This window comes from Myodes glareolus, chromosome 22, assembly GCF_982192425.1.
Source record: "Myodes glareolus chromosome 22, mMyoGla1.1, whole genome shotgun sequence".
In the NCBI taxonomy this organism is placed as follows: Eukaryota; Metazoa; Chordata; class Mammalia; order Rodentia; family Cricetidae; genus Myodes; species Myodes glareolus.
The window spans coordinates 50,695,103-50,708,234 of NC_142047.1; the positions used below are offsets into that span (position 1 = coordinate 50,695,103).

At 51.7% G+C, this 13,132-nt stretch overlaps 1 protein-coding gene and 1 non-coding gene across 3 annotated transcripts in view; both read right to left on the reverse strand.

Annotated features, from left to right (window-relative positions):
* Fbxo31 (F-box protein 31) overlaps positions 1-11,300 on the reverse strand; it is a 32,076-nt gene extending 20,776 nt beyond the window's left edge. For both annotated transcript variants that reach the window (XM_087900504.1, XM_048437424.3), the window contains exon 1: positions 10,988-11,300. In XM_087900504.1, the coding sequence (XP_087756630.1) occupies positions 10,988-11,285 (298 nt within the window). In that variant the 5' untranslated portion in view covers positions 11,286-11,300. The remainder of the gene's footprint in view (positions 1-10,987) is intronic.
* Positions 11,301-11,735: 435 nt separating this feature from the next.
* Trnam-cau (transfer RNA methionine (anticodon CAU)) lies at positions 11,736-11,808 on the reverse strand. The gene has a single exon. It is a non-coding gene; the product is annotated as a tRNA-Met (tRNA).
* Between the last annotated feature and the right edge of the window lie 1,324 nt (positions 11,809-13,132).

The following is a 13,132-nucleotide window of genomic DNA, read 5'->3' on the forward strand; positions in this document are numbered from 1 at the left end:
GTATCCTTGCCAGGAAGAACCAGAACCGACTACCAAACACAGCTGCCCTGAGTCTCACTGCACAACGGGTGCACACAATGTGGGAGGCACCAGGTCTTAATGCTGACTAACTGAGCCCCAAAAAGTTGCCTCTACTCAAGTCCTCAGACCCACAGTCTGTCTGTCTGTCTGTCTGTGTGAACTGCCTTCCAAAGCTGAGCGCTCCAATGCACAGGTCAACTCTACATGGGTAACCACAGGCTAGAGAACATTTAAACACCCACCTGATCATCACGAGGACATGCTATGTGACAGGCCTCAGCCCTTTGTAATCAAGCACCAACAGATTTGATCCAGGAACCAGGCTAACCTCAGAGAGGAAACCTGACCACTAACATGATTTAAGTCTGCAAATTAAACCCAGGAAATTCTTATCATGGGCTGGGGGTGGAGTTCGGCGGAAAAACACGTGCCTCCCACGCACAAGGCCGTGCTTCATCCCCAGCACCAGGGGCTGGGGAGATTCCGTGGGCAGGCTACCCAGTGATTTCAGTCATTATGAGGCTCCCACAAATGGCTGACATAGGATGGTGACCTAGGTGTGTGGTGGCTTACAGTAGTGCACTCCACGGTACTTGTACAGAACCTGTCTGGTGGTCAGGCAGTAGGACTGTCCCATGGGACTGTGAAGGTCTCTGTAATATTTGAACGTCTCGGAGGAAACAATGCTAAAAACCCTTCTGCCAATTACCAGAGCCAGGGCCTCGAGACACCCTAACACCATGACAACTGGTTTACTTTATCCTTGATTTCTGTGAGAGTCTCATTCTGTAGACCAGGCTGGCCCGAACTCACTACACAGCCCAGGGAGGCCCCAAAATATGGCTCTCTGTTTTTTGTTTTTTTACTGGAGGTTTCTTTACTCTCAAAAAAGCACAATTTGTGCTAGGAATGCAGCTCATGCCTGCCTGGCATGCCCAAGGCCCAGGGTTCAATTCCTGCACTGCACAAAGCAGGCATGGTGCTAGCCCAGCACTTGGGAGGAAGAGGCAGAAGGATCAGAAATTCAGAGTCATCCTCAGCAGCACAGTAAATCTAAGGCCAGCCTGGGCTACTGAGTGAATTCCAGGCTAGTCTAGGCCACACTGTGAGACAAGGTCTTAAAGATAAAAAGGGCTCAGTTAAAACTGGTGAGAAGCCGTCCCTAACTCAGTGAAAGCTGTTAGGGTAAATATAACTGCTCACAGCCCTCTAAGCCTGTGGGGCTGTGGGGCTGTGTAGGATTCCGAGTGGCAGCAGCCATTGAGACTGGGACAGAAGAACCTCACAAGCAAGAGAGGGCTCTGAGGTACAGCGGCTTCCCCTGGCGCTCTGCGGGGACTTCCTAGATCAGAGTGGCATTTAACAGGATGCCAGGTCAGCTGGAGCCGATCTAGATGAGTGGGCGGCAGCCTGATGAACGCGCCCAACACTCCAGCTGCCCACCAGCGTTGCCTCGGTGATGTGATCTGGCAAATTCTGGCAAGTTCTGAGCATGAGCAGCTATCTCTCAGCAACACTGACTCTCAGGCCGTGCCGAGCAGAGTCAGGCCCAGGCGAAGGCCACAAACAGGTCTACCCACTGGGGGCAAGAGGACTGCAGCAACTGGTCCACCCTCCTCACCCACCACCAGGTGACATTCAGGGACACCAGCTCTGCTCCAGAGACCAGTCAGCCGGTGCTGCTCCCTCCGTCCTGCACTCCCCTGACAAACACTGTGCCACTGTCGCCCTGCAGGCGATCATACAGCTCCCTTCCTTCACATCGCTGTTCTACAGCCTAACCTGATGGAACCCGCACTAGAACTGAGAGCGGCCGGACCGTGCGCAGTACGATGAAGGCAGCAAGCCACGATGGGTTTTTCCTTCTCACAGACTCTGGGACAACTACTAGGGAAGAGCAGAGTCATTCTGACCTCACAGCTCCTCATGTCTACACAGGGCTAAGAACAATCCAACATCCTGGCATTGTTCTGCAATCTTCCCACAAGCTTCTAAAGAAGCTGCCCTTAGCTTAGCTCCCACACTGGGACCTGGCCAACAGCTAGGTGGTAACTTCCCTTGCGGGAAGGCTAGCAAGTGCTCCTGCCATCATTCAGCACCAACCTGACTTGGGTTTGTTTGTTTGTTTTTTTTGCATGGTGCTAGAGATAAAACCCTGCACCATCCCCAGGCCAGGGCACAGTGCTCCTGAGCAATGCAATTAGTGCTGCAGGTCGGCACTTCCTCTCACTTTAGAGAAGTGGTGTAAGTGATTCTCCGTGAGAAGCATCTACCCCACAAGAGGCAGCACTGTGTGTGCGTGCAAAAGGTGTAGCCAGGCTACAAACCTGGGAGGGTGTGTGCGTGTGCAAAGGGTGTGCAGGCAGGCTACAAACCTGGGAGGGTGTGTGTGCATGCAAAGGGTGCAGGCAGGCTACAAACCCGGGAGAGTATGTGTATGCAAGCCACAAATCTGCACTGTACGGCCCCAAAGAAAATTCAACTCAGAATTGCCATGGGTCAGCGAGTCTGCTGCCAGACTTAGGCCCAAGGAACTGAAAGTAGGGTCTCCAGAAATGTCACACTCCTCGTTCATACACCCCTCACAGCAGCTGAATGGGGGGAGGGGGATCTGTGGGAGGGTCAGCAAATTCTGACACAAACATGCAATGAGCCACATCTCTGATTCATACTACAACATGGATGATCCCTGAGGACCTGACACTGTGTAAACTGGACCACACAAACTCCACATGGAGTTTGCTTTCTTTGTGGCAAAAGCTAGCCATTTGGGGGGAAAAAAAAACTGCTCTTGCCTCAATTACTGACAGTATACTGTCCAAACTGGACCAACAGGACACACACACAAAAAGCAACTTTCAAATTTTGCCAAGACAAGGTTGGAAAGTCCTTCAAAATTCCCACCTTCTCAAAAATGTCTGCCAGATATACTAGGGCTGTTGGCCAAAGTGGGATGCTCCAGTGTTACAGAAGAACTCTGGGTGACTGTCCAGGCAGCCAGATTGTTATTGTTAGGTAACATCATTATTGTTAGGTAACATCACACCCTTACGGGGTCTTTGATGGAATAAAGACTAAATAATTAGACTTAAAGTTTTCCTTTAAAGTTATGATAAATGCCAGCTGATGGTGATGCACACCTTTAATCCCAGCACTTGGGAGGCAGAGACAGGCAGATCTCTGTGAGTTCGAGGCCAGTCTGGTCTACAAGAGCTAGTTCCAGGACAGGCTCCAAAGCTACAGAGGAGAATCCCTGTCTTGAAAAACCAAAAGAAAAAAAAATACAATAACAACAAAAAAAGAGTGAGCCTACCATCCCTGACCTGAGGAAAAGTAGACTTAATGATGAATGCTTGATGGGTTTTTGTTTTTTTTTTTTTTTTTGGAGGCAGGACCTTACTGTGTAACACAAACTGACCTCAAACTTGTGATCCTCCTGCCTCAGCTTCCTGAATGCTCTGATCACAGGCTGTACCTCCGTATCCAGCTGTTACATATCCAGTTATTACAATTTTTTTTTTTACTGCAGTGAAACATAAAAATAAAAAAAAATTAAAAAAAACTCTGTGGTTTCACTTCAAATACGACAGAAAAGTTCTGTGATGAAACAGGAAGGCAGAGCTGGGTGGCGGTGGTGGCGTGCGCCTTTAATCCCAGCACAAGCGAGCGGATCTCTGTGAGTTCGAGGTCAGCGTGGTCTACAGAGTGAGTTCCAGGAGAGCTAGGGCTATTAAGCAGAGAAACCCTGTCTCGAAAAACAAAAACAAAAACAAAAAAAAAAAAAAAAAAGAAACAAAGAAATAGGAAGGCAGGCCTATTAAAGGTGATTGTGGACACCTTTAATCCCAGTACCTAGGAGACAGAAGTAGGAAAACAGATCTCTGTGAGTTTGAGGCCAACTTGGTCTATATAGCAAGTTCCAGGATAGCCAGGGCTACTGACAGAGAAACCCTGTCTCGAAAAAAACAAAGCGAGAGAGAGAAAAAAGAAGGTACATGCTAACACAGGGTATAATCCTGGTAGGGTTAAGGCTAAAGCAGGAGGATCAACTATGAATCTGAGGCCAGCACAGAACTACATAGCGAATCCTAGGCAAGCTTGGGCGGGATTACAAGAAAGAAGAGGTGCACCAAAGGGGGCTGGGGCTACTAAGGGGGAAATAGTCCAAATGTTCTGACAGGAAAACTTCCAAAAAACTATTTAAAACACTCTGAGGTCAAGAGTGGTGGCACACACCTTTGACCCCAGCACTTGGGAGGCAGGTGCAAGCGAATCTCTGTAGAGCTGGAATGCAGCCTGGTCTACTGGCAAGTTCCGGGTCAGTCAGGACTACAGTCAAATCACTGGGTCCCACCCCTCGGGGCTCTAGTGCAGGGCTACACCCTCTGGACACGGACTTTGGCCCAGCACGGCCAACTCTGCCAGCTGCTCCCTGCAGATGGTCCATCTTTCAACCACGGGGGACTTAGTGTCACTGTCCCCAAATGTCTCTTTCGGGAACCCCTGGCATGAGTTCCAGAGGAAGCCCAACAGCAGCAGCTCAAAGATCAGGAAGAAGCAAGCATGGGTGGCTCTGGACTGGACAAGAGGCCAGCAAGTGATACTGGACTCCCTGGGCCTCGGAGGCAAGCTCCTAGTGATGTCACGGGGCCAGGCCAGGAGCTAGGTGGTGACAGATGAGCTCACCAGTGACAGGGCGGACAGTCTGATCACCCCTCCACACAAGGCTCCAGCTTTGGACACGGAAGTCTGTCTGCCCTGCCACAGATGCTGGACTCAGTCGTGGTTGTGACTACAGAAGACACTGACTCTTTTTTTTTTTTTTAAGATTTACTTATTTTAATGTGTATGGGTGTCCTGACTGTGCACGTGTCTGTGTATCGCATGTGTGCCCGGTGCCTGAGGAGGCCAGAAGAACATGTCATATCCCCTGGGCCTGGAGCTACAGAAGGTTCTGATCTGAGCTACTATGTGGGTGCTAGGAATTAAGCCGAGGTCCTCTGCAAGAGCAGTCAATGCTCTTAACTGCTAAGCTGGCTCTCCAGCCCTCATTTTTTTAAAACATGTATTCATTTGTTTTCATTTCATGTGCGTAAGTCTCTGGCATGCATGCATGCATGCGTAGCATAAGCATGCAGTGCATGTGGAAGCCAGAAGACGCCGATTCCCTAAAACTGGAGTTACAGATGGTTGTGCAACACCATGTGGGTGCTGGGAACTGAACCTGGATCCTCTGCCAGAGTGACCAGTGCTCTAACCACAGAGACACCTCGCCATCCTGAACATTCAATCTTAAATAAAGCAAATTCAGAATACCGCTCCTGCAGCTACTGCCCGCACTGTCCACGAGCACCTGGGCACTCGGGGGCTAACAAACAGACCAGCTGAAGTGCACACGGGGTCAGCGTGGCCTCTCAAGCAGCCAGCAGAAGGCGAGCAATCTTCCAGTCCCCAGGAGACATGCTCGGGAAGCCCATTCTGCTCTCGTGATAGCCACTACTGACCACCACGTCATCCCCAGACACCTGCAGAGCAGGGGCCCGCTGTGGGCAAAGGCCCTACCCATCGTTGGTCTGAATTCAGAGTCAGCTGCCCTGGACCCTTCAGAGGTTTGGGACATGGTACTCCTGAACACCGGTGCCAGGCTTGTGAGTCCTGGCCTGCCCTCCCGCTCACTGGGGACAGCTGGGCATCTGCCAGAGGACGATGACTCACAATGCCCAGGCATCTCTGGAGAGCAAAGGTGTGCGGGCTTCAGGAGGTGACCGTCTCCTCGGCCGGCCCCACGCTGGTGTTTACACTCTGCCCAGAGGGAAGACACACCCAGTTTCTCAGATGCCTTGTGGCCACCTCAGAGAGCCAGTCCACCCAGGTCCACCCACTCACTGTGGCGAGGTCAGCCTTTCCCTAGGCCTGTAGAAACAGACTCACACCCAGCCTGTTTTACTATAGCAGGGCAGCCTTAAAGACCTCCTAAGCACGTTTCTCCTGCACCTGCCTCCAAGAGAAAGATCACACAGGTTGTACACGGAAGTCAACTTCTGAACACCTTAGAACCGGACTGTGATGGTACATCCCCGTCATCCCAGGTCCGAAGGCTGAGGCAGGAGGGACAGTTCAAAGTCAGCCTAGACTACCAAGTGAGATCTAATCTCACAAAAGTAAAACAGGGTTTTGTTTTTATTTATTTATTATTTATTTGGCTTTTCGAGACAGGGTTTCTCTGTGTAGAGGCTCTCCTGGAACTCGCTCTGTAGACCAGGCTGGCCTCAAACTCACAGAGATCCTCCTGCCTCTGCCTCTTGGGTGTTGGGATTAAAGATGTGTGTCACCACCGCCCAGCAAAAAGTAAAACAGGTTTAAACCTGGTGTGGTAGACTCCCATAACCCCAGCACTGCGGAAGATGAGGCCAACAAGGGCCACAAACCAAGAACCAGCCTCAAAAAAAAAAAAAAAAAAAAATCAGACACACAGAGCCCGAGTCCACAGTCAAGTCCAATGACAGAGGTAGAAAGCTCACCTGCCAGATCAAGGCCCGTGTTTGTGCCTCACCCCGCACCCCTCCCCAGGCATGGTGGCTCACATCTGTCACCTGAGCACTCAGGAGGCTGAAACAGAAGGATTTGTCCAATATGAGGACAGCCTGGGCTAGAGAGCACACAGCCTTGCCTCACAAGGAACAAGCCAGCCAGCCTAAAACAAGAATGTAACCGCTTCCTCAAGCAGGGAGCTGTGGGATTGCGGGGAGGTGACTCTCAACTCTGGGCCTTCTGCCCTGTTGCCTGGACAGTCTGTTTCTCCGATGGGTTCCCTCCACAGAGCAGGTGAGCTCAACTGTCCCCTAGACACTAAATATTCCTAAAACAGCCAGGCGGTGGTGGCACACGCCTTTAATCCAGCACTCAGTAGGCAGAGGCAGGTGGATCTCTGTGAGTTCGAGGCCAGCCTGGTGTACAGAGTGAGTTTCTACTACAGTCAAGGTTGCTACACAGAGAAACCCTGTCTCCAAAAATCAGAAAAAAAAAAATTCCTAAACCAATTCCAGACGTCCTCCTAAGACAGCACCTCTAAGCTCAGCGACTTAACACACAGCACTCAGACTGAGACTGAGTCAAACTGGGAGAGAAGGGGCGCTGGCTTCTCCTCTCCGCCACCATCGCGTCAGAGAGTAAGGGGCAGGATGAGCGCCCATGGCAGACTCCAATCACAACACTGCACAGGACCACAGGCGGCATCACAGTGGGAACCTAAGGTGCCTGCCCTACAGTCCTAGTAAGGTGCCGAGGGGGAAAGCGAATTTTGACTGTTTCCTTGTTTTGCATTCCATCTTTTAAATTGTCACATTTTCTCATATTCGTATACATGCAGGAGCCTCTGTGGAGCCCGTTTGCTCCTTCCACCAGGTGGGATCAGAGACCGAACTAAGGGCATCAGGCTTGGCAGCTGATGGTTTTACTGACAAAGCCATCTTGCCAGCCCCTGCATGAATGGTTTGATCTGGAACCAGGGCCTGAAATGTCGAAACTCAGTAGCCCTGGGCTGGCTTCGGGAGGCACATCCAGTCACAAGGTAGGAAACTGGCCAGCAGCAGGTTTGGAGGAAGCATTAACCACAGAGGCCTGCCAGGCAAGGACGGGCACTGAGGCTCCCGCCCTCGGTGCTCTGGAGACCAGGACTCATGACAGCTCTTCCCACATGACGTAACTACAAGTGGCCCGTGGCCAAGGGGGTGACGCATCAAAAAAAATGTTTATGCCCAGGTGGCTGAGTACTCAGTTCTCGCCACCCTCGGCACAAGCCCTTGAGGCAGGACAGAGCTGGCTAATGGGAGGCGCACTTTGACCTGCCCAGAGAAAGACCTCCGGGAACGATTGCAATGGCGCTCAGCTGCCCCAAGTCAGTCTTCAGCCTGACAACCTGACGTGTGTGCCGCGGCAGCAGAGGGCAAAGGCAGCACCTGCATATGTCACTAGCGGGGGACAGAAGATTCTGAGGTGCTCACCGTGTTAGCAACAGTCTAAACATGGAGGGCGTCATCCAGGCCCAGACCACCCTACCCTTGTAGAAAGAAAGAGTTTGGCTTTTTTGTTGTCTTTGTTAATTTCTAACAGTTACAGAATGAAACCCAGCGACTCATACATGCTAGGCCAGTGTTCATCCCCTGAGCTTCACCCCAGGCTCTCTCTACCTTTTATTCTGAAACAGGAGCTAGCCTGGAACTCAGTCTATAGCCCAAGCAGGCCTTGAGTTTTTGATCCATCTACCGCAGCTTCTTGAGGGCTGGGATTGCAAGCCAGGCCACCAAGCCCCACTGATAAACATATTAAAGCACCATGTTCGGCCCATGCCTTGACTATCGGTCATGGCCCAAGTCTCAGAAAATCCCACTCCAACCAGCCTCACCCACTCTCCTGGGCCAACATCTCAGCCCTGCCAGGCAACTGCAGGGGCTGGGAGGACCCAGGCCTGCTCGAGAGGCGGGGACAGGTGCTGCTCTTCACCAAAATCAACTTAATTTTGGAATCCAGGAAAGAAGATGCTCAGGGGCTCAAAGAGGTAAGGGCAGGACTGTCTCACACACAGCAGTTCCCCAGGAAGTTACAACACACAGACTGCCTCGGAGAGCCACAAATCCAGGCCTGCCAGCCAACCCATCCCTCACCTGCACGGATTAGCGTTCACCTGCTGTGCACCAGGTGTACCGAGCCCACACAGCACCCAGCGCCTGTACCCAGTGTGTGCGTGGATGAAGCAGGGGAATGGAGAGTTCAAAACCAGCCTGATCTGCACTGGGAGACCTCATCCCATAAAAGGCTGCCAGGAACCCAGACAGCACAGTCACAGGCCAAGCTCAGCACCTTAGAGTGTCAGAGACCACCTGAAACCCTTCCTGATAAGCTGATTAAAACTCACAAATAAAAGGAAAAAAAAATATTGTGTGCAGGGCTGGAGAGACTGTCTGGCGGTTAGGAGCACATACTGGTCTCACAGGGTGCCTGAGTTTAGCTCCTAGCATCCACATGGAGAGGTTCCTAACCATTTGTAACTCCAGCCTCAGGGGATCTTATATCCTCTTCTGGAACCAGAAGGTACCTGCAGCCACATGCACGTACCCCATACACAAACACACACATATACACAAATAAAAATAGTAAAAAAAAAAAAAATTAAAAATGTTAGTGCTAGATGTGGTAGCTCACACCTGTAACACCAACACTCCGGAGACTTTCAGTTCTCGGGCCTTTAATTTCTCAATATTGGAATTTGAGTGTAGTGAGATGATTTATTCTCTGGTCACGGCTCTCGAGTCCCAAAGAGCTGTAGCAGTGGGGGCGGGGCGGGGGGCACTGAAGAGACCCTCCCCAACTGCCACTGCTTTCCATACTGGCGATGGGACATGACACATATTTATTCACAGCTCGCAGAGCGTGTCCCAAGCTCCGGTTCAGTTAGCACGACTGGCACATCCCTTTGAAACGTCTAGTTTAACCAAGTCTGTGATTCTGGTCTTAGCAATGACCTACCCACATCTACAGTTTCCCCAAAGACCAGCACAGGCTCAGCAGGCGGACAGGGAGCACTCTGGAGGGAGCTGAGTGTCACAGGTGTACACACTAAACATCGGATGAAAGAGCGGTCAACTCAGAGGGCAAAAGCACCTGCTGCACATCCCCTGAGCCCACAAAGCAGAGATTCTCAACCTAGGGGTCAAATAACCCTAGTGCGGGGCTCATCCAAAACCATCGGAAAACACAGATATTTACATCACGATTCATAACCGTAGCAAAATTACAGTTATGAAGTAGCAACGAAAATAATTGTATCCCTGGGGGTCACCACAACAGGAGAAACTGTATTAAAGGGTCACAGCGTTAGGAAGGTGGAGAACCACCGCCGTAGAGAAAGGAGCTGCCCTCCAATCTCCACAAACATGCATGCTCCACTCACAAACCTGCCGCACACACAATAACAATACTAAACCAAAGATGCTATGTGTAAAAAGGAAAGACAGTGCTCAGAGAGAAAGTGAAAACAAACTTCACTTGTTCCTATGTGACTAAAGGTTACTGAGGAGTCTCACTAACTTTCTAAGCAAAATCAGGCCTCCAAAGAGAAAATAAGACAAAAGATAAGCAGGGCATTACACATAGGCCAACAGACATGCCAAACAGCCACGCTCAGGACTGTGGGCTTGGGCATGCTTCTTTTACCCCTCAGGAGAGGCACCTGCCACCAAATGTTCTCACTCAAACTTGGGGTAATCTGCCCAACACCTCACAGTGGATAAGTGGAGCCAAGGCCAGAACTCTGGTGTCAATCACGAAATTACACAGCAAAGGTAAAAAGAACCCTGCCGCTGGGGAGGACCTAGGGAAACTGCTTTTCTCACCCAGCCTGCCATCCCACAATCCCACTATGAGAGGTGAGGTGCAAGCCCACGAAGATCACCTCAGGGGTTCCCGAAAATAAATGCAAATCCTCTGAATGTCTACAAAATGCACAAAGCAGTCTTCAGAGTGCTGTGGCCAGAAGACAAGAAACGCTGAAGCCCACGGTCAGGGGACTAGCCCATGTAGCATGCAAGCAGCAGAATCCCTGAAGCTCTCTTCAGGAAGGCTCTAGGACACCCAGCAACAAACCACTCAGGCTGAGCGCGTACCGAGCAGCTGTACGCATATGGAAGAAAGGCCTTCCAAATGAGACTCTGACAGCTTTTGCGTCCTCATTCTTGCGGTAATGCACTGGATGGGTGGGCTGACTGATAGGCTGGTTAGGCTTGGGTTTCTTTTATTGTTTGTTTGTTTGTTGGGGTGGGATTTTTAAAGACGGGGTCTCACTCTGCAGCCCAGGCCTGTTAATTGACTAGTTTTCTAAGAGTCTCACTCTGCGGCCAGGCCTAGTTTAGCACTCTGCACCATCTCCTATCTCGGCCGAATGCCCGGGATATGGGATGTCTTCGCTCACCCTCGCGGCAGCGCCGTCTCCAGATAGTGTCGGTGTGCAGGATGCGGCGGAACCTGCTGCAGACCTGCGCCAGGCTGGGCAGGTCGGTGCCGGGCAGCGAGGCGAAGATCTCCACCAACAGCTCAGGCGGGAGCTCCAGCAGGGAGCAGCGCGCCGGCCCCGCCTCGATACGTTCCTCCTCGGGGTCCGTGTCCGCCTCACTGTCCGCCGCTGCCGTCTCGGCCGGGCCGCGGCGCTGCTGGCGGCGGCGGCACCCACGCGCGGGGCCCACGCCGCAGAGCCGAGCGCACACCGCCATGCCCGCTATCACCGCGGACGCGCGCACGCGACCGTGCACGCACAGCGCTCTGCGTAGGCGAGACGGCCTAGCGGGGCCTGCCGGAGCCTCAAGCTCCACCCAAAACGTGGCCACGCCCTCCTACAAAACCCCTCCCGCGGAGCTTCGCCCGACCCCGCAAAGGCGATAGGTCCCGCCCCTAGACGTGGGCTCGCCCTCCCCTAGACGCTTTGACCGGACCCTCGAGCAGATAGAACCCGCCCCTGCGTGTGGCCACACCCTCTCTACTGCCACGCCCTACTGCCAGGTTCCGCCCCCGAGCGTTTGACCTCCTCCCAGCTCCGCACTTTCCCGCACCTGTGACGCGCTGCTGCTCACTAAAAGAGGTCGCTGGGTTCAAGCCCGGAATGCCCAGCCCCTAGAAAAGGCTGGGCCACCGGCTACAAAGGCCCCAAACAAAATAATGCAGGATGCCCCGTGTGAGGATCGAACTCACGACCTTCAGATTATGAGACTGACGCGCTACCTACTGCGCTAACGAGGCTCCTTAGCAACCAGCTCTCAGTCAGGACCTTTGCACAGGCGGCGTCGCAGCGAGCAAGATCTGGCAAAGGGAACCAAGGTTACTGTCGCCTAGCAACAACACCACGTCTAAACCGACTTGCCCAGGTTGCACCTCGGTAGCAAAGAGGTCTGGTACTCAGTGAGGTGGGAATTTCAGGTGTCCCCAAACTGCTCTCCAGCTCACGTTTCCCTGCACAGCACAAGGCTCCTAGAAACTTACGTCTCCGGAAAAGTCTATCCTCCGCGGCTCTCTCCACTTCGTGACCCTAGAGACTATATCACATTTAAAAAAAAAAAAATTATTAAGATTTATCATTTGCGTGGTACTGTCTAATCCCAATTTGGGATTGGAGGATCGAGGCAGGAGGTTCAGAAATTTAAGGTCATCCTCGACTAACTTAGTGATTTTTGAGGCAAGCCTGGAATACATGAGACCCTGTCTCATAAAAAAAAAAAAAAACAAAAAAAAACAAACAAAAAAAAACAATATGAGGTTTTGGTTATTACTGACCTGTGTGCCTCCTTGTAGTCCACTCAATAAACTACCCCCCAACAAGCAAACAAATATTATCTAATTCATTGGTTGAATGATTAATAATAACAGTAACCAAGGGCTCCACTTGGTGGCATGTAATCCCAGATCTTCAGAAGCTGAGGCAGGAGGATGGGGACTTTTAGGACATCCTGATTCACACAGCAAGATTTCATGTCAAATAAATAAATAAACTTAAGTTACATAATAATATTAGCATTGTGTAAGAGGGCAGCTGAGCACACACTGTTCTGGTCTGGTGTATGAAGGCTCGTGGGAAAGTTAAGCTCCGTGTTAGTGTGTGGCTGAAGCCCTGGACTCTCCACTCCAGGCTAAACCTCCTCAGATCCATCATTTCATGGGCTATATGTCCATGAGCCTTCAGTGAGAAGATGGAGCAACAGTGAGCTGTGTGTCCTAATTCAGAATACAGCCTATGGTACCCAGGACTCACAACTCAATGCCTCACGGGTCTCCCTTCACTGAGCCGGGATTCCTCCTGCCAGCACGCTACCTAGACTCTGCTCCTTTGCGCGGTAACACATAAACAAACGCCAGCGGGTTGCTGCGTCGCCCACTTAACTGGAAAGCATCCACTGACCTCACTGACCTCACCAGGTCACCATTTCCTCACATTCTAGCCCTAGCTAGCTTCCGTCTCACCTCCATCCTTGCCCACCTCTGCATTGGCTGCCCTGGTGGGAGGAAGCAGGGGTGACCCATCCCCACCCCCGGAAAACGCAGTTCCCAGTCTGCCTGGACTCCACATCCT